Here is an 18,448-nt window from a genome sequence, read left to right as displayed (position 1 = left end):
CACTGACTTGTGGCAAAAGTTGACTTTCGCAAGGGATGGGTCTTGAGAGAAGGTGCTCGGGGGCGCGAGATAAGCATTCCCAAGGCTCTTTCACAAAATCTGAAAAGTGAGTCTAAAGGTGGAAGTCCTTTGCAATTTCTTGTTCCAAATGACCATCAACAGGCAAAATAAAATAAACTACAACTTAGATTTTCCCATTACTTCGTAGAAAGTGGGTAGTGTTTTCTTCTCTATCTTCATAGCAAGGAAATGCATTACTAATGGTGAAAACTTCTCCAGAAAGTGATGGCTCCGTGTAAAAATCGTTTTACACGTCGGAAATCGAACTTCCGAGACAATTTTTCTGGATTACTGGAATACAAAAATTCATAAAAACTCCCCAAACAAAAATTTCATCATCTAAGCATGCTCTTCTCAATTATGTTTCTATTCAAAGCTTGGCTGGCACGGTTTCAAGGGATTGGCAAAAGTAAATGTTTAATAAGTAACAGTCCAATCGAATGGCCCTCATTTTTCGGCTTACTTCCGCCCGGGGACCGAGGAAATCCTGAAAAGCAGGGGCCGCGCTTTCCAGGCGGTTGCAGCCGAAGCGCTGAGCGAGCGGCCCCCGCCAGCGCAAGTCCTCCCCTCGGTGGCCGCGCCCGGGGCGCTCGGGTCTCGGGGACCCCGCCCCTGCTCGCGTTCCTCGGGCCTCGGAGGCGCAGGGCGGAGCCGCGGGCCGGCGGGCACAGGTGGGGAGGGGCGGCCCGAGCGCGTCGGTGACACCCGCGGGGGGCGGGGAGGCGCGGCGGGCGCACCCCGCCCTGGGAAGAAACCGGCCAGGTGTGGCCTCGGTGCCGGGTGCCAGCGGGGAGGAGACTCGCGCCCCCACCGACCAACACCAACACCCAACCGCGACCCAGCTCCTCTGAGCCCTCGCCGCCCGCCGAGCCACAGCTCTTCCTCCCGCGCCTGGTCCCTGCCCGTCGTCGTCCCCGCGCCCGACCTCCGCCCGCCGCGCCGCGCTCGCAGCGGCCGGGACGGCCCTGGTGGCGAGGAGCGTCCCCGCGACCCTTCTGCGCCCACCCCAGTTCCCGGCTTGGGGCCTCTCTTTGAACCCCTCCACCTTCTCCGAGCCGGCCCGCCCTCGCTTATGCCTCGGCGCTGAGCGGCTCTCTGAGTGCTCGCCAACATGAGCTGCAACGGAGGCTCCCACCCGCGGATCAACACGTTGGGTCGCATGACCCGCGCCGAGTCCGGCCCGGACCTGCGCTACGAGGTGACCTGCGGTGGCGGCGGGGGCGGCGGTGGGGGCACCAGCAGGATGTACTACTCCCGGCGCTGCACGGTCACCGACCAGAACTCGGACGGCTACTGGTGGGTACCGGCCGTCGGGCAAGCACCGGGAGCCTGGGACCGGGGGGGTGGGGGTGGGGGGTCTCCATACTCTCCTTGCCGAACCCCAGCATGTTAGGAAAGGGAGGCACCGAGCCCTCCCTCTTCTGACCGACGAGAAAAGCCAGGTCCAGAAAGAGGAAAACCGTTTTGCTCGAGTTCATGAAAGCATTGCTTGTTCGCGCCGGGGCAGAGCCAGGTGTTCTGCCGCCCTGTGCGCTGCGCACAGCCGGGTGGGTGTGTGTGCGAGCGGGGAGCGGAGCGGCTCCTTCCCTGCAAACGGGTTCTCGGTCCCGCCCTTCTCCCTTCCTGCTAGCCGGGGCTGGAGGCTGGCCAGCGAGGCGTGCAGGAGGACGCCGCAGGCCGGCCGGGCCGTGGGGGTCTCTGCCTCCCGGACTGCCCCCTGCGCCGCCGGGTCCGGCTGGCATCCCTTTTGTCCCCGCCGGCAGGTGGGAGGTCGGGCGGGCGGGGCTGCAACGATAAAACCCAATCTCTCCAACTGTAACCAAAAGTAGAATAGTAAAGCAGCGGGGGCTCCGGCTAGCCAGGGTCGGATTCGGAGCTCCTCGGGCTCCAGTGGCTTACTCCAAATTCCTGGTCGCCCCGAGACCACCCCAGCTCGGGCGCCAGGGCTGCTGCGCCAGCCAAGGGCTTTTGTGTAGAGGCCGTGCGTCCGGCCGCGCGGGGTCTGGTCCCGAGAAGGCCCCGCCTGGGCCTCCCCTGCTACCCAATGGAGCTTCCCCGCAGGCACAGCGGGCCGGCCCCAGGTCCCAGCTCACCCGGGACGCTCCGGTCGCCCTGGCCCCGCTGCGCCGCAGTCCCAGCCGGCGAGCGTACCTGTGGCCCCGCGCCTGCGCCCTTTGTCTCCTCCTTTTAAAACTCGGAGGAACGACCTCGGTGTATTGCTAGCAGAGTGCGGGCGCAGGGTTGGCTTTTGGAGCCGGCGAGCGGGAGCGGGGACCTGTGGCGCGGAGGGCGCAGCTTCTCACAGCGCGAGCCCGCGACGCTGGGAGCCTGTCCTGGTCAGGGGGCCCAGTCGGGGGCCCTGCGGGATGGGGGCAGGGTCTTCTCAGAAACTTCGCAGAAACTGATCGCGGGGGTCATTTGGGAGGGTGGGGGAAGATCATGAGGCTGCATTGACTCGATCCCTAGAGCTGGACTTGGGATGCCCACGGCAGCCGGGAGAATTTCGCGGTCCGCGCCCTCCCCCTGCCCCCTGCAAGCCCTTCCCCAGTAGGGCTTTTGGGAAACAGGCCGGCGTTCCAGAAGATTATTTACCCTGCCTTGTGGCCTTAGGCTGGGGAGGAGCAACCTGAATACACTCCAGGGGGTTTTTGTTTTACCAGCAGTTTTGAAGGCAGGACCAGTCGAGTTGCGACCTGTTTTCTGCTTCGATTTATTTATATATTTATTTTCCCCGAGCATCTTGACATTTTATTTTCTCTTTTTAGAGTTAGCGAAGACTTGTCTTAGCCTTGGCGCTCTTGTTTTCTGAACAAAATGCGCCTGGGGATTTCCAGGAAAAATGTGCCAAGTAGTAGGAAGAATGGGGAGAAAATGTTACTAGTTATCACTTTGATTTTTAACCTTGTTTTAAAACTTGGCCAAGCATTTAAATCCGAAACTCCACTTTCCCCTCTCAGTCTTCCTGTATTTGGGAAGGACGTTCTTTTCATCTACCCATTTAAATCCAAGTCAGAATTTTGCAAGGATTCTTGAGCAGCAGTGTTTTCTGGCATTTTACGAACCAAGTGTTTTATTTTCATTTTATATTTTTAAAAAATATGAACCTGTTAATCTAGAGTCCTTATATTTTAAATTGACAATAAATATTACTGTTAATTGACCATTTCACTCCCTTGGCTCCTTGTAGAAGTAAATTTGTAATGAATTACTATATTGGTTAATGAACTGCATAAAGATACATGATTTATAAGGATTCTTCGTGGAAACACTACATTTTGAGGGGGCTCAATGTTTTCTCATAGCATTATTTTCCAACCTAAGCGCTGTTTATAAACATGTCAAGTTTTAAGTCTCTCTGAGAAGGGGAAACAGACTGGAGTTTAGAATTACTTTTGGGGAGGGGTGTTTTTCTGCACTTTGAGGTGGATCTGCTAGGGCAGCGGGGTGTCTTGCTTGGAGGCCTGAGTCATTGTGGGGCCATTCTTCCGTGATCCAGTAATGGAGATTCTCCCAGCCTGGCCCCCCCGGCTAGTGGTGCCGCTAACCCTTGCTGGATTCAAGAATTAGCACACGAAAACATTGCCTGCAACTGCTGACTTCTGCATTTAAAAAAATAATGGCGCCTGACTTAGGAGACTTGAGGCTTTCACGCACACAGTTTCGTGTGGTCCTTTTTTTTAATGGTTTTATGCCCAGGGATTTGTTGTCCCCCGGCACGTACTTTCTAGAAGTAGGATGCCATGTATGACCCTGACTGCCCTCTGCCAAATGAAGAAGGATTAAGAATTTAATAAGTGCTTTCTGACCAAAAGTTGTTCTAAATGAAGTTTTTTTGTTTGTTTTTAAAGCACCAAAACCTGTATGAAACTACTGGTTGAATTTAAACTTGTTTCTTTAAAACACTGCCACTTTATTGGCAGAATTAGATTGCTGATTTTTTAAACAATCCGTGTTTGTATTTAACCTTCCCCTAAATAAACTAATTTGAGTGTGTAAGGAGCCTAAGACTTATTTTTCTTTTTAAAATGACTTTAAAACACTGTCCTGTGTCTGTGCTTTGCATTGATAACACTTGTCAGTTCTTAAGACAGTATTTTATTTCATTTGTGGTTCTCCTTCTTCAGTGCCCACCCACCTTTTGTGTTTTCTTTATTTTAGGCTGACCGGAATCACAACTACTTTAACTGTTTTTTGCTCTACTTGATAAAGTTTGGTAAATGTTATGTGCTTGATGATGTAAGATATATTTCTGAAAATTTAAACTGGATTTTCTTATAGGATGTTACATTAATATTGCTTTCAATGAAAGCCACCTTACTGTCGCCTTGTTCCTACAGTTAAAAGAAATGATAAATCTGTAGTGAAATTTGGTAGCAAAATTCAGTTTGGTAGACAAAGCCCCACAGTTAGATCTCTCACTGATCAAAGTGTGGATATTGTAGGAGGATTAAAAGCCAAATACAGTCATTAAGCTTCAGAACTATGTGGTTATAAAGTTAATGCTTACTTCTCTCCAGAACTCGTGATTTCCAAACCAAAATACATGTGATCTATATTTTAATATTTGATATATATTTTAAAGTTTGTTTTAAACTAAGTGTCTTCCTTAGCAGGAGATAAAGAGGTCCATTTGCATTGAATTTTAGAGTTGGAGAGAGGGCCGAGGTGTATAAAGCCTCACTCTTCCACTTTAGAGAGAAGTCAAGTAAGACTTGCCCTAAATCCCAGAGTCCGCTAGTGGCTAAGTTGGCATGAGAACCCAAGGCTTCTCACCTTTGCCCTCCTGTCATTCTGTGCCTTTAGACCATGTGTACCTTGGGTATTAGACTGGACAGTCCTGTACCTAAACAATGAAAGAGTCTCAATTCCAGTCATTCATTCAGTCATTCAGTCATTCAGTGAATACTGAACATCTGCTGTGTATTAGGTGTCAAGGAGTGTCAAAGGTGAAAATACAAAGACTTCTTTTTTTTTTATTTTTTTTTAAATTTATTTTTGACAGAGAGACAGAGCATGAGTGGGGGAGGAGCAGAGAGAGAGAGGGGGACAGAATCCGAAGCAGGCTCCAGGCCCCGAGCTGTCAACACAGAGCCCGATGCGGGGTTCCAACTCACGGACTTCGAGATCATGACCTGAGCCAAAGTCGGACGCTCAACTGACTGAGCCACCCAGGCACCCCCAAAGACTTCTTAAAAGGAACATAGCTTTTTAAAGAAAAATAAGTACTATAATACAAAAGGATAGTAGAAGGTGTAAATGACCGAGAGGCTCATACTGTACTGGAGGTACTAGTGAGATTTTATAAAGAAAGTTGTGCTGAATTAGACGTTGAACTGTTTCAGCTGATAAAGATGGGTGGGCAGAGAGAGCATTCCAGGGGAAGGAAAGTCTGGGAGGTGAAAAAGCAGCAGGTCTGCTTTTTGAGCAAGTGGGATGCAGGAAGACTCAGAAGAAGGGTAGGTTGTGGCCAGAGCCTGGGAGACGTTGACTCGGTGGTGGGGAATGTGGATACAATGTAGAGGGGAGCCACGGCAGGTTTTCTTCGAAGTCAGTGATGGTCTCCTACGTTGAAGGAACAGGGACATAAGACTGTCCTCGCGAGCTGTAGCACTGTTTCTGTGGTAGCAGTGAGCAGGGTGGAGAGGTGATGAAAGCCTGACTGAGGGTGGGGGCCTGGCCTCAGGATAGGAAAGTAGATGTGGTGGGTGGAGTGGCAGCTTCGGCTGAGAACTGGATGTGAGAGGCCGGGGAGAGCCTGAGAAAACAGGCCTGGAGTCGGGTGACTCACAGAATGGATCTTCTAAATATTTTTCTGGGAAGCGATTGCAAAGCACGATTCAGTTTAGCTCAATCTATGACTGATAACAAACACTTCCATGGTTATTATCTTTGAGTAAGTTACATATTTTATAAAAATATCAGATGAGTGGTTAATAATAGCTACCATCACCTGGCAAACACCTACAGTGTGCCAGGTGTATTATATATGTTTTCTTAAGCCTCCTGACAAACTTCCCATTTTACAGATACAAAACCGAGGTTAAAGTAGTTAATGATTTGGCCTGCGTCACACAACTGGTTAGTGGTTGAGCTGCACTTGAATCCAGTATACTACAATGGATCAAGAAAAGATCAAATCCTAGTTATTAGAATTCATCTTTTGGGGGCGCCTGGGTGGCTCAGTCGGTTGAGCTTCCGACTTTGGCTCAGGTCATGATCTCACGGTCTGTGAGTTCGAGCCCCGCATCGGGCTCTGTACTCACAGCTCAGAGCCTGGAGCCTGCTTCAGATTCTGTGTCTCCCTCTCTCTCTCTGACCCTCCCCCGTTCATGCTCTGTCTCTCTCTTTCTCAAAAATAAATAAACATTAAAAAAAAAAAAATTCATCTTTTGTCCCGGTAAACTCTTCTACCTAAACCGAGTGTTTGCTTCTTTTTAATCTGTTGCACTCCTGTGAAATATTTATTTCATAACCAATGTATTCTTTTGTTAATACTCCAGTAGGGTTTCCATCTGCCAAGGAAAAAACACAGCATGATGCTGTGTTAAGCCAACTCATGTTGGTCAGACCTACAAAGCAGCTTTCAACAGCAGTTAATTTTTTTCTCTAAATATGGGCATAATTTCATTGTTGTTCAGGTGATTGAAATGTCTTGGGGAAGAAAAAAAACTGCTGATGCCCCTGATGCCTCAGTGCTGACTGCTTAGGGTGGAGCAAAGGAGGGCTTGGGTGTGACCTGGGGAGTCTAACTCAACCCTCAGCCAACCTGTCTTTCCAGATGAGGAGGTTCTAGAAGGAGTGCTTCATTCTGGAGGCCCAGGTGCTTAGGGCACTGCCCCACCCTTTGCTTTTCTTTCTCCCTCCTGCACTTGGTGGGAAATGGTCAGGTGTGGTTCTGATGTTGAAGGCACCGCCCCACAGACCCTAAGACTCAGCGAGCCTCTCCTTTGAGGCAACATCCTGTAAAATGTTAGTGCCGCCCAGCAATTTACATCTTACCACCAACAGCTTGGACTGGTCGGGTCCAGAACCTGCAAGGACCTCATGGATGTGAAATCTACATTTCGTGAAAATGATGATGCTTTTGCAAATAGGTCTAAGTTCTTGCTTGGAATTACATTTTTAAAAAACATTTTATTTACTTTTGAAAGTTTATTTATTTATTTTTTTAGTAATATCTGCCCCCATCGTGGAGCTCAGACTCGGGATCCCAATGTCAAGAGTCGCATGCTTTTCCAACTGAGCCAGCGAGGTGCCCCTGCAACTAAATTTTTTACATGCAAACATAACATCCCTGACTTCATCTGGCACCTGAAAAAAATTAAAAAGGAGCTGACTTCTTGATGGATAAGCAGATAACCTGTCAATGATTTTTTTTTAGGCTTCAGAATGAATGTAAGTTTTCTCATAGGGGAATAATTCAAAATACAAATCCTTATTGTGGTATTGAGTTTGTAAGGACCAAATATTGATAAGTCATTTCTGCTTCATGAAGGGTAAGAGGACATCTTTTTCTGAATTTTCTCATCTCTTTAGGAAATTTCTTTCACGTTGTTAAAATGTATCGCTTTCTTTGAATCCTCTCAAGGTGTTATTTTCACATCTTTTTTTTTTAATGTTTATTTATTTATTTTGAGAGAGAGAGAGAGCAGGGGAGGGGCAGAGAGAGAGAATTTCAAGCATGCCCTGCCATGTCAGTGTAGAGCCCCACATGGGGTTCGATCCCACGAATTGTGAGATCATGACCCGAGCTGAAATCAAGAGTCGGACGCTTCACCTACTGAGCCACCCAGGTGCCCCTTTTAAGGTCTTGTAATAACCTCTGAAATGCCTCATATTTACTGCCTAATCCATTTCTTCTTTTTCTTTCTTTCTTTCTTTCTTTCTTTCTTTCTTTCTTTCTTTCTTTCTTTCTTTCTTTCTTTCTTTTTCTTTCTTTCTTCCCACCTCACCCCGGTTTGATGCAAAACATCTTTGGGAAAAGTTCAAAATTATGCATTGAGACAGAGACGCAAAATGAAAAATAAAACAAATCTGAGAAGCCTAGCCTAGCAAGCAGCAGCAGTGAGGATTGAATTTCTTCTGGGCTTTGTGGGCCTTTACTGGCTCCTCTGAGTGTCTTGTCAACCCCAGGAGGTGGGTGTGTTCCTACATGTTGCAGACGCAGAAACTCCAGGCACCGGGAGTCCAAGTCATTTATTTGCTCAAAGTCCCAGGCTGTACAAGTGGAAGTAGCTGAGCAGAGAGCGGAATCTGTCTCCCCGACCTCGGAAGTGTTTATATGAAGTTAATGGTATGTGATTCGTTTGCCCCGTGATGCTCCAATCCACGGAAAACCGTGTGAAGATAATGAACATGGAAAGGATGTGAACTTTTATTAGAGACTGCTTCCAAAGCTCATGGGTGGGGACAAAAGGAAGGCTCAGAGGAGGCCCCTTTCTAAAATTTATAGAAGAAAACTCTCTTTGTACATTGTTGGGGTGGGAATGGGGGTAGGGGGCAGAATAGATGCGCCACCTGACTTGGCTTTGGAAATCTGGGTAATGAGCGAGTGGTAGTATCCTCAGATCAGCCTTTTTATTTACCTTCGTTTTGCTTCTCCTTTACTAAACCAAACAAATACACATTAAGTACCTTCCTTTGTGCAAAACTGTGTTGTTAGGTGCGTGTGTGAGTCAAGGATGACTAAGATGTGAGACTTTGCTCGACAGGAGTAGGACGGACAGGTGTGTAAATAACTAGTGCAGAATGAGGGCAGAGGTGTGAACCTGAGAGCCTAGTGAAGAGGCAGCAGTTTGGTCTGTAAGTTCTGAAGGACTTTGAGCTTGTTCAGTGACATTTCGACTGATACGTACTGTGTTTAGTGTGTCTTGGAGGTAGGATATTGCCCTGAAATGAAGAAGTAAAGATGTTTTCCTTTTTCAAACGTCACCTTCCCCCCCCCCCCCTTTTTACTTAAGATCCTCTAAAGAAACTCAGAATAGTTTACGTGAAAATGCTTTGAAAATTAGAAAGAGCTGGGGCTCCTGGGTGGCTTAGTCGGTTAAACGGCTGACTTCGGCTCAGGTCATGATCTTGCGGTCCGTGAGTTCAAGCACTGCGTCGGGCTCTGTGCTGACAGCTCAGAGCCTAGAGCCTGTTTCAGATTCTGTGTCTTCCTCTCTCTCTGCCCCTTTCTCACTCCTGCTCTGTGTCTCTCTCTCTCTCTCTCTCTCTCAAAATTAAATAAACATTAAAAAATTTGTTTAAAATTAGAAAGAGCTAAGCAAATAGGCTTTAAGATCCATATTAATGCATTACATAATTATAATTTCCAACAAATATTTATTGAGCTTTTCTAAAGCCATTATTCTGTGAACCTGAATACAAAGAGACATAAGGACCCTGTGTTGATGGACTGAACAAAAGAAAGGCAAGAGATAAACATGGTGGTAGAGCTAGACAGAGAGGGAGAGAGAGAGAGGAAGGAAGAAAAGAAAGAATCCAACAGGAGAGAAAGTGTATACACAAAAGCAATACAGAATTAGTTGGCACGGACCACGTGTGCAATGAGCAGTACTGATTATTATAAAATGACTTTGAAAATCAGAAAGAGTAAATATTAAATTTTTTTCTTTTACTTTGTAATGCTGCATGCACTCAAAATATTTGTCTTGTGTTTTTTGCTTATATTCTCGGCAATAGGCATTAAACTTAATGTCTCAATACAGCTAATGTTGAAGTCTTATTTTTAAAGAAAAGAATGTTATTTGGCAGTAGGAAAATAAAACATGAAAAGCTCTCTAATATTGTTCACATAATCATGTGGTCTGTCTTTAAAATTTGGATTAAGATCCAGAATGGGTTTTCCTTTTAGCCATTGATGAAGGGAACTTTATGTAAACAGTTAGAACCATTACTTGTTTAAACAAGTTTTAGAATGAATTTTTTTTTTGATGTTTGTTCAGGCAGGTTCTTTATAGTATGAACCACTTGCCTTTGTATGTTTGAAGGTAAAACAGAATTTCTGAGAAGTTAAAAACTTCGAAGGACAAATGTTATTTTTTCAAGGACAGTAATTAATTTTAGTTTAGAAGTCAGTATTTTTGATTGATTTGACCCAAGTAAGTTTTGTCTTCTTGTGGGCTTTTTTAAAACATTTTTTTTTTTTACATGACATCTTTCATCTCCCATGAATTTAAAAATTGAACTTTGAGCTTTGTTAGTTCAATTCCCAACATGGTTTAAAATCGCTGCACCCCAACATCTATACATAGCAGTATTGACAATTTTTTTTGAGGCCAGGGATTTTTAAAATCTCTATATGCTTGCTAAATAAGTACTTTTACTTAAAAATTATTTCTTCATCTGTGGTAGAATTTTGCATTTTTCCAGTCACCCTGTGAACTGAAGAGGAAACTTCATTCCCTACCATTAGAAGAGACTTTTGTATTATGATCAGTAGGAGTGAGTTTGGTGGTTTCATAAAACAGTTACAGAGGAGTGAGCTAAAGAAATCTTAGATATCCTATCTAGCCTAACAGATGAGAAAACTGAGGTCCAGAAATTTCTGATGTAAAAAAAAAAAGTTCTGAAATTGTGATGTGGTAAATTAAAAATATGACTTGACTTAAAAAGTTTTGAGTGGCACACAGCTGTAACAAAAAGGCACGTGCTCCCTGAGCAAGCTCTCAGGGAGCAATATTCACTCTTTTCTGATTTTCTCCTGGCTGTCATGCTGACGGATCCTGCACAGTGTTGAGCGTCTGATGGCGGACTGACTTGATGAGTCACAGTCCATTCGCCTGCACTTTCTCCCTGATTGAAGTACAGCCATTTCTACGTGGAGTCTTCCTAGGGCCGCAGACAAGCAAATGGAACGTGAAAGTGGATTCTCTTTTCCCCGGTCACTAAACCTCAGTCAGCCTGAGCCTCCCTGCCCCTGATTTTGCTGGACTCACCTATTAGAAAAGCCTACACCTGGCTCCCTCTCTCACCTAGCTCTGTGCCCAAAGGGTGTTCCTGGCCACACTGCTGAAGTGGGGTTTTTACAGATGAGAGACAAAATGGGTAGATTTCTCTTTGAGAATCAGAGGAAGTCTTGGGGCGCGTGGGTGGCTCAGTCGGTTGAGCAGTTGAGCGTCTGACTCTATTTCCGCTCAGGTCACGATCTCATAGTTCATGAGATCAAGCCCCGAGTCCAGCTGCACGATGAGGGTGGAGCCTGCTTGAGATTCTCTCTCTCCCTCTGTCTCTGCCCCTCCCTGTGACATGCGTACATGCGTGTGTGCGTGTGTGCGTGCGTGCGTGCGTGCTCTCGCTCTCTCTCTCTCTCTCAGTAAATAAACTTAAAAAAAGGAACCAGATGAAGTCTTGAAAAGTCGTAAGTTGAAATTTGGTTAATTAGGTCATATTTTCCTATGGACATATAGCAAGATGGAAAATTCTTCATTATGTTTTTCTAACACTTAGCTTTCCCTTTTTTTTCTTTTTGACCCTTAAAAAGATTCAATTTTTGTACTTTTCTCTTTCCTGTACAGTGGTTAATCTATTCGCCTAATTGCCAAGCAACACATAGGGGGTTTTAGTGGATGTCTAAGGCATGCATGGTGAACATAGGCAAGTCCTTTAGTGAAGCATGAAGATTTTTTTCAGAATTATTAGCAACATACGGAGTTACCTGTTTTTTTGATTAAGTTCAGATCTTTGTAGGGGAAATGTCTTCTAAAAGTAGGAGGGAACAAAAAACATGCAGAAAGTCCATGTATTTAAAAAAAATTTTTTTTAATGTTTATTTATTTTTGAAAGAGACAGAGACAGAATGTGAGTGGGGGAGGGGCAGAGAGAGAGAGGGAGCCACGGAATCCGAAGCAGGCTCCAGGCTCCGATCTGTCAGCACAGAGCCTGATGCGGGGCTCGAACTCAGACGCGAGCTGAAGTTGATAGCTCAACCGACTGAGCCACCCAGGCGCCCCAAAAGTCCGTGTATTTTTAAGCCAACATCGAATTCCCTCACCTCCCTTTTTGCTGCATACAGTTCATTCCTATGTCATGGAACTACTCTAATAGTTGGTTTAAAAGCAGCTGGTGAGTTTTCTGTTTTGTCATCAAGTGAATTTAGTGTCATCACCTCACTCTTAAAAAGACTCGTATGTACACTTTGGTCCATTCATCCACAGCTGAGTTTGGCCTCCCTGCCTCTTTTTTTTTTTTTTTTTTTTTTTTTTAATACATTTTTATTTTCGGATAATTTTAGATTTATAGAAAAGTTGCAGATCCACTAGAGAGTTTTCATATGCGCTTCACTCAGTTTCTCCTATCAGCCTCTGTCTTGCAGCTCAGTTTGTGATACTTTTTACAATAGCCCATGCTATTAAATCATTTGAGGAACCCTGACTTTGCATTGCACTAAGAGATAGCCCTTTCGTTTATATACCGGGGACTGGCTTGCTTTGTGGGAATCACTCTCTGGACCAGATTGCTGGAAGCAGTCACGAAACGTTTCAGAACAAAGGCACTCTCATCACCTTTCAATAAAGAAAATAAATATAATTACACAGGACCTTCCTAAATTCCTTATCCATCCTCGGGTTCTAAATGAGGTTTCTGTATTTCCTAATTTTTTCCTTTGTCTCTTGAATTTCTTTCATGTGATTCTTAAGTCCATTGGAATTTTGCACAAGTTTTGACAACTGATGCAGTCCTGTTTACATCTCAGCGATATGAGAAGTGTGCCAGGTTTCCTGTATAATTCTGAGTGGAAGAAAGAGAAGGCTGTGCTCATGGGGGGTGAGGGGCGGGGTGTGTGGGTTTTGGTAGGTGGGCAGTTCAGGCAGCATTGTGCCTGGGCCTGCCTGGAGAAGCCGTGTCATCATCCGGGAGTGGTTCCCAGGGAGAGCTTCCTCACCCACGTACATCAGCTAGTGCTGGCTTGTTGAGAAGCCTTCCTTGGAGAGAGGGACCGAAATAGGTGGCAGAGAAAGTCAGTTGCTTCCCCAACGTGAAAAGACGCAGAATCAGGTGCTGTGGGAGAAGTTTCTTGCGATCTCATCCCATCTACCCATGGGGTAGCCTGTGTTTTACAAATCCCTCCTTTTTTTCAAAGTGACATTCTTTCTTTACAGCACACACAGACACACCCAACCCCCACATGCAGGCACATATACACATAAGAGAAAGTCCAGTGCGTCCAACGGGCATCAGTTTTATCTGCAGGTGTAGACCAGTCCTGGCTGAAGCCCTGGTGGCTCTGAAGCCCTGTGAGGAACTCAGGAGGCCTTTTCCCAAACATTCAGCAATAATTTAATATGCTTTAAATCTCTTTCCACTAAGGCTTAGGAGGCTATGCTGTAGCATAATGAATGTATCTTGGCAAATTAAAAAATAATACTTTTATTCTATGTTGCTCTTTTTATGTATATCTGGAGCACATTATAGTCTCGTAATCTCTTTCTTTAAAATATAGAACATCTACAGGGGTGCCTGGGTGGCTCAGTCAGTTAAGTGTACAACTCTTGGTTTCTACTCAGGTCATGACCTCATGGTTCATGGGTCGAGCCCCATGTGGGGCTCCGCCCTGAGCGTGGAGCATGCTTGGGATTCTCTCTCTCCCTGCTTGTGCTCTCTCTCTCTCTCAAAATAAATAAATAAACTTTAAAAAATATGGAACATCTACAACACCACCTTTTAAAAAAATTTTTTAATATTTATTTTTGAGAGAGAGAGAGAGAGAGACAGAGCACAAGTGGGGGAGGAACAGAGAGAGAGGGACACAGAATCTGAAGCAGGCTCCAGGCTCTGAGCTGTCAGTACAGAGCCCGACATGGGGTTCGAACTCATGAACTGCAAGATAGTGACCTGAGCTGAAGTCAGACGCTTCACCTGGGTGGTGCCCTCCGCCTTTTTTGTTTGTTTAAGGTTTCTGCCATGCATCTGCCAGGGAAATGTTTCATGTGAGATGTGCATTTGGGTGATTATCATTGTAGAGAAAAATATTCCTTAGGGTCATCTTGAAAGGAAAAGCAGCTTGTTTTTGCATTCAAGATGTTTAAATTTCCCGTTGCTTTCCTGACACATATGTCTTTATCAATATTTTTTGTAGAATAAACTCTTCTCACACCTCCTACTGTTTTCCTCAGCCAGACTTGACTGTGAAACTTTCCTGTTCTGGGTCTGATCCCTTGAGGTCTTCCCTTGGAGGGCCTTGCATGGATAATCCGCATTATCAGTTATTATGGGATGAAGCAGGAAAGATGATGGATAAGCTGCTGGAAATGTGTTTTTATAACTCAAGGGAATATTTCTGGTTTGGATCTTAGACCTGGGGGTGGGGAGGAAGCTTGCTGTGAAGGACATTATTGGGCTAATTAGTAAAATTGGAAAAAGTTCTATAGATTACAAAATAATGTTCAATTTTGAATGTCTTGATTTTGGTAACTGTACTGTGGTTATATAATTGAATGTTTATTCTTAGGAAACATGCTGAAATATTTTGGGGTAAAGAGTTTATGAATATTTTTAAATGCTTCAGACAAATGTATATAAGTTTTTTTCTTAATGTTTATTTTTAATTTTTATTAATGTTTATTTGTGAGAGAGAGAGTGAGAGCGAGAGGGAGAGGGGCAGACAGAGGGAGACACAGAATCCGAAGCAGGCTCCAGGCTCCGAGCTGTCTGCACAGAGCCCGATGTGGGGCTCAAACTCACAAACTGAGAGATCATGACCTGAGCCGAAGTCAGATGCTCAAGCGACTGAGCCACCCAGGCGTCCCCAGACAAATGTGTATATACGGCAATAAATACACCTGCAGAGAGGGGAAGAGCGATAAAACAAACATGCAAAACGTTAACAATGAGGGAATCTGCACAAAAGGTCTACAGGCGTGTTTTTGTTTCATTTTTGCAGCTTTTCTGAAAGTTTGAGATTATTTCGAAATGGGGAAAAAAATAAATTTCACATCTGCTTTCTTTGTGTTTGCTTTGTCAGTCAAACCGGGACGATGTCCAGGCACCAGAACCAGAACACCATCCAAGAGCTTCTGCAGAACTGCTCGGATTGTTTGATGCGGGCCGAGCTGATTGTACAGCCGGTGAGCTTTCTTGTTCTTCGAGAATGCCATCCACCTCTACCTTTGTCCCCGTTAGCTTAGACCTCTTGTCCTGATCTGTGCATCCTTATTCACTGATGTCCTGCATACTTAGAGTTTAGAGATTATCTTTTTCAAAACAGACTAGAGAGGGAGGTGTATCTTCTTCATCTATTTGTTGGTTTAACAACGGCCATCAGTTTCCAACAAATGTTTACGGATTGCCACCCTTTTGGAATTGCAACAACCTGTCATTTATTTATTATTTTGATGATTATTGTCATGCTTTCTCTTCCTAGAAATGCAACCTGACATGTTTATGTCACTGGATTGTGACGTACGCCATCAATGTAATAAGTTTTTTTTTTTGGTCAGGAAATATTACTGTATTGTGAGAACAATTCTATTTGAGAAAAGAAAAAGAAAGGAAGGAAGGAAGGGAGGAAGAAAGGAGGGAAAGAAGGAAGGAAGGAAGAAAGGAAGGAAGGAAGGAAGGAAGGAAGGAAGGAAGGAAGGAAGAAAGAAAATGAGCAATGGAAAATTGAGGAAAAATGGTAACATTTATGAAAGCCTCATGTTATTTCTGAGTATTAGCTTAAGTTCTCATTGAAACAGGCTTAGCAATCATGGATTGTCTTTGTAAAGTTTTAATTTTAAAGCACTGTAACTAGCATTCAGATTTGCTCTGGTTTTGCTAAAAACCAGAATGGTGGGGCTGTAGACACCTTTTCTCTGTTTCCCCTGATTTATCGTATCTCTCCAGGGAAGGAATTGAGTTTCAATCTTCCCTATGCTGACATTAATGTAGGGGTTACACCTGGAATCTGGCCCATCACAAAGTTCCCCCTGTGAAATACAAAGAGAGATTTTAACCAAGTAAATTTATGTGTTCTGTCTGGAGAATATCTTTAATGTTCTAATTTCTCAATTTTAGAGATCTGTGTGGGTTCTAGTTTATTTTACCCAGTTAAAAAATGACTTCACTTTAATCAGTATAAAAGGATATTTGGGGATCAGCAAACTAGCTTGACTCTAGTTCTGGTTGTTCCAAGTCCCTGGTTTATTTTTTTATTTTTTATTGACTTATTTTTTTAATGTTTATTTTTGAGACAGAGCGTGAATGGGGGAGGGGCAAGGAGAGGGAGACACAGAATCTGAAACAGGCTCCAGGCTCTGAGCTGTCAGCACACAACCCACGCGGGGCTTAAACCCACGAACCTCGAGATCATGACCTGAGCCAAAGTTGGACGCTTAACCGACTGAGCCTCCCATGCGCTACCCTGCCCCCCCTGCCAAGTCTCTCATTTAAAACACATTCTTCTTCACAGAGCTGTGATTCCTTAACATAAAGCAAAATAGGAGGCTCCATGCTTCAGATTCTGTGTCTCCCTCTGTCTGTGCCCGTCCCCTGCTTGCACTCTGTCTCTCTCTCTCTCAAAAATAAACATTAAAAAAATTAAAAACAAAAATGGGAGGCTCCAGTGATTTACTATTGAATACATACACACCACAGTCCTGGACACGATTTGTAGTGGCTGTGGAAACGTTTTACATGTGGTTGTAAAAATGTACCTGGCATCATATTCTCAGTGTATTTTGACTTACATGCATTGAAGTGTAATAATGTCAGGAATAGATAGCATACTTGCTTCATTTGGCTGAAGTCAAATGAAAACAGCAATTGTAAAATTCGAGGGAAAGCTCATCTATGGCCCTGAAGCAGTGGCCTCTTGCATGTGAAAAGAGGAAGCTTTCTTTTTTTAAAACAATTTTTAATTTTGAAATAATTATAGACTCATAAGAAGTTGTAAAAATGGTACAGACCACCCTGGTGTACCCCATCACCCAGCTTCCCCCAGAGGTGACATCTCACACGACTGTGATGCATCATCAGAAGCGGGAAATTGATTAGCCCCATACCATGAATTAGATAGCTTCCTTTTAAGAACTGAAAAGCTGTGTTCCTAGAAGATGCAGGAAAAGCTCAGTGTGTGTGTAAAACACTTTATCCAGTAGAGTGTTCTGACCCCAGTGAAATTCCCATTGGATGGATGTTCTTTGTAAATATGAAAGATAGCATTTAACATATTGAAGCAAGGGAAAACTCAGTGTTCCGTAACTTTGCCTTTAAAGGCCTAGTAAAAATTTAAAATATAGTCCACAAATTTTGCTTCATGAATCCGCCCATATTTACCTACCTGTCCCACCAAATTAATAAGGTAATTTTCAGTTAGTCACATGCAAAATGGCATCTTCTACTATTTGTCAAGTTTACAGCAGAAGCTTTTGCTTCCGTGAACACAAGTGAAAGTCTTCCTCTCCAGCATCGTGTGTTGCCTTCATGTGGATTCTTTCCTTTAGGAACTGAAATATGGAGATGGGATACAGCTGGCTCGGAGCAGAGAATTGGATGAATGTTTTGCCCAGGCCAACGATCAGATGGAAATTACCGATAGCTTGATCAGAGAGATGCGACAGATGGGCCAGCCCTGTGATGCCTATCAGAAAAGGTATTGCCTTTATCACAGAGCACACTTACCGGCAGGCCTCATGAAGAAGAATGTCATGCACCCACTGGCACTCAGTCATGTGGCCCAGGTCTTCCCTTGAAGGAACCACAGCCATTCCGGAGGAAGGCTGGGCATGCTTGGTGTTTGTGCAGCTACTATATACAGTAGCTATATAGTGATTCTATTCTACCTTCCTCTTAGGTGGAATCACAAAGCTGCCATGAAAAGAATTAAACAGAGGTGCCCGAAGGAGTGGGCTTGTATTGATTGAGGGGTTGAGTTTGTTATGAGATGTTACATGTACCTCCATTTTTTAGGGGGCAACGAAAACCTTGGGCACAGCATTTGACTTTCAAGAGTCTAATACCAAGGCAAGCCCTGTTTGATGCATACAGAACTGAGGCGTGTAGAGTTGAAAAAGCAGTTCATAGCAGAGATGGGTGGTCTTGATTTTGCTGTCATGGTACTTGGGGCCCATGGCACGAGGCAAATTCCCAGGGTGAAACTTGGGGGGAAGCAGGGGGTACTACCGGGTTAGGCAAAGCCAGCGACACTTTCTGTGATGTTTCAGACTCTGAGCATCATAATATTGAGGTTCTTGTATGTGATTGAGATTCAAGTCATGTGGTAAAGAAAATAAATCTTCAGGGGCACCTGGGTGGCTCAGTTGGTTAAACTGGCTCTTGGTTTCGGCTCAGGTCACGATCTTGCACCTTCATGGGTTCGAGCCCTCCATCGGGTTCTGCGCTGGGAGTGCAGAGCCTGCTTGGGATTCTCTCTCTCCCTCTCTCTCTCTGCCCCTCCCCTACTCAC

General features: G+C 44.7%; 1 protein-coding gene across 2 annotated transcripts in view; it reads left to right on the top strand.

The window, feature by feature from the left end:
• Positions 1-753: 753 nt before the first annotated feature.
• DSP (desmoplakin) overlaps positions 754-18,448 on the top strand; it is a 48,033-nt gene continuing 30,338 nt past the window's right edge. The window contains exons 1-3 of one of the 2 annotated variants that reach the window (XM_053904919.1): positions 754-1,356; positions 15,026-15,128; positions 17,487-17,635. In XM_053904919.1, the coding sequence (XP_053760894.1) occupies positions 1,172-1,356; positions 15,026-15,128; positions 17,487-17,635 (437 nt within the window). In that variant the 5' untranslated portion in view covers positions 754-1,171. The remainder of the gene's footprint in view (positions 1,357-15,025; positions 15,129-17,486; positions 17,636-18,448) is intronic. The other variant, XM_053904920.1, reaches the window with a different exon arrangement.

Source organism: Panthera pardus, unplaced genomic scaffold (genome assembly GCF_024362965.1).
Source record: "Panthera pardus isolate Hobbes unplaced genomic scaffold, ASM2436296v1 HiC_scaffold_17, whole genome shotgun sequence".
NCBI lineage: Eukaryota > Metazoa > Chordata > Mammalia > Carnivora > Felidae > Panthera > Panthera pardus.
The sequence above is the reverse complement of the archived record's forward strand: the minus strand, read 5'-3'. Positions and strand labels throughout refer to the sequence as shown.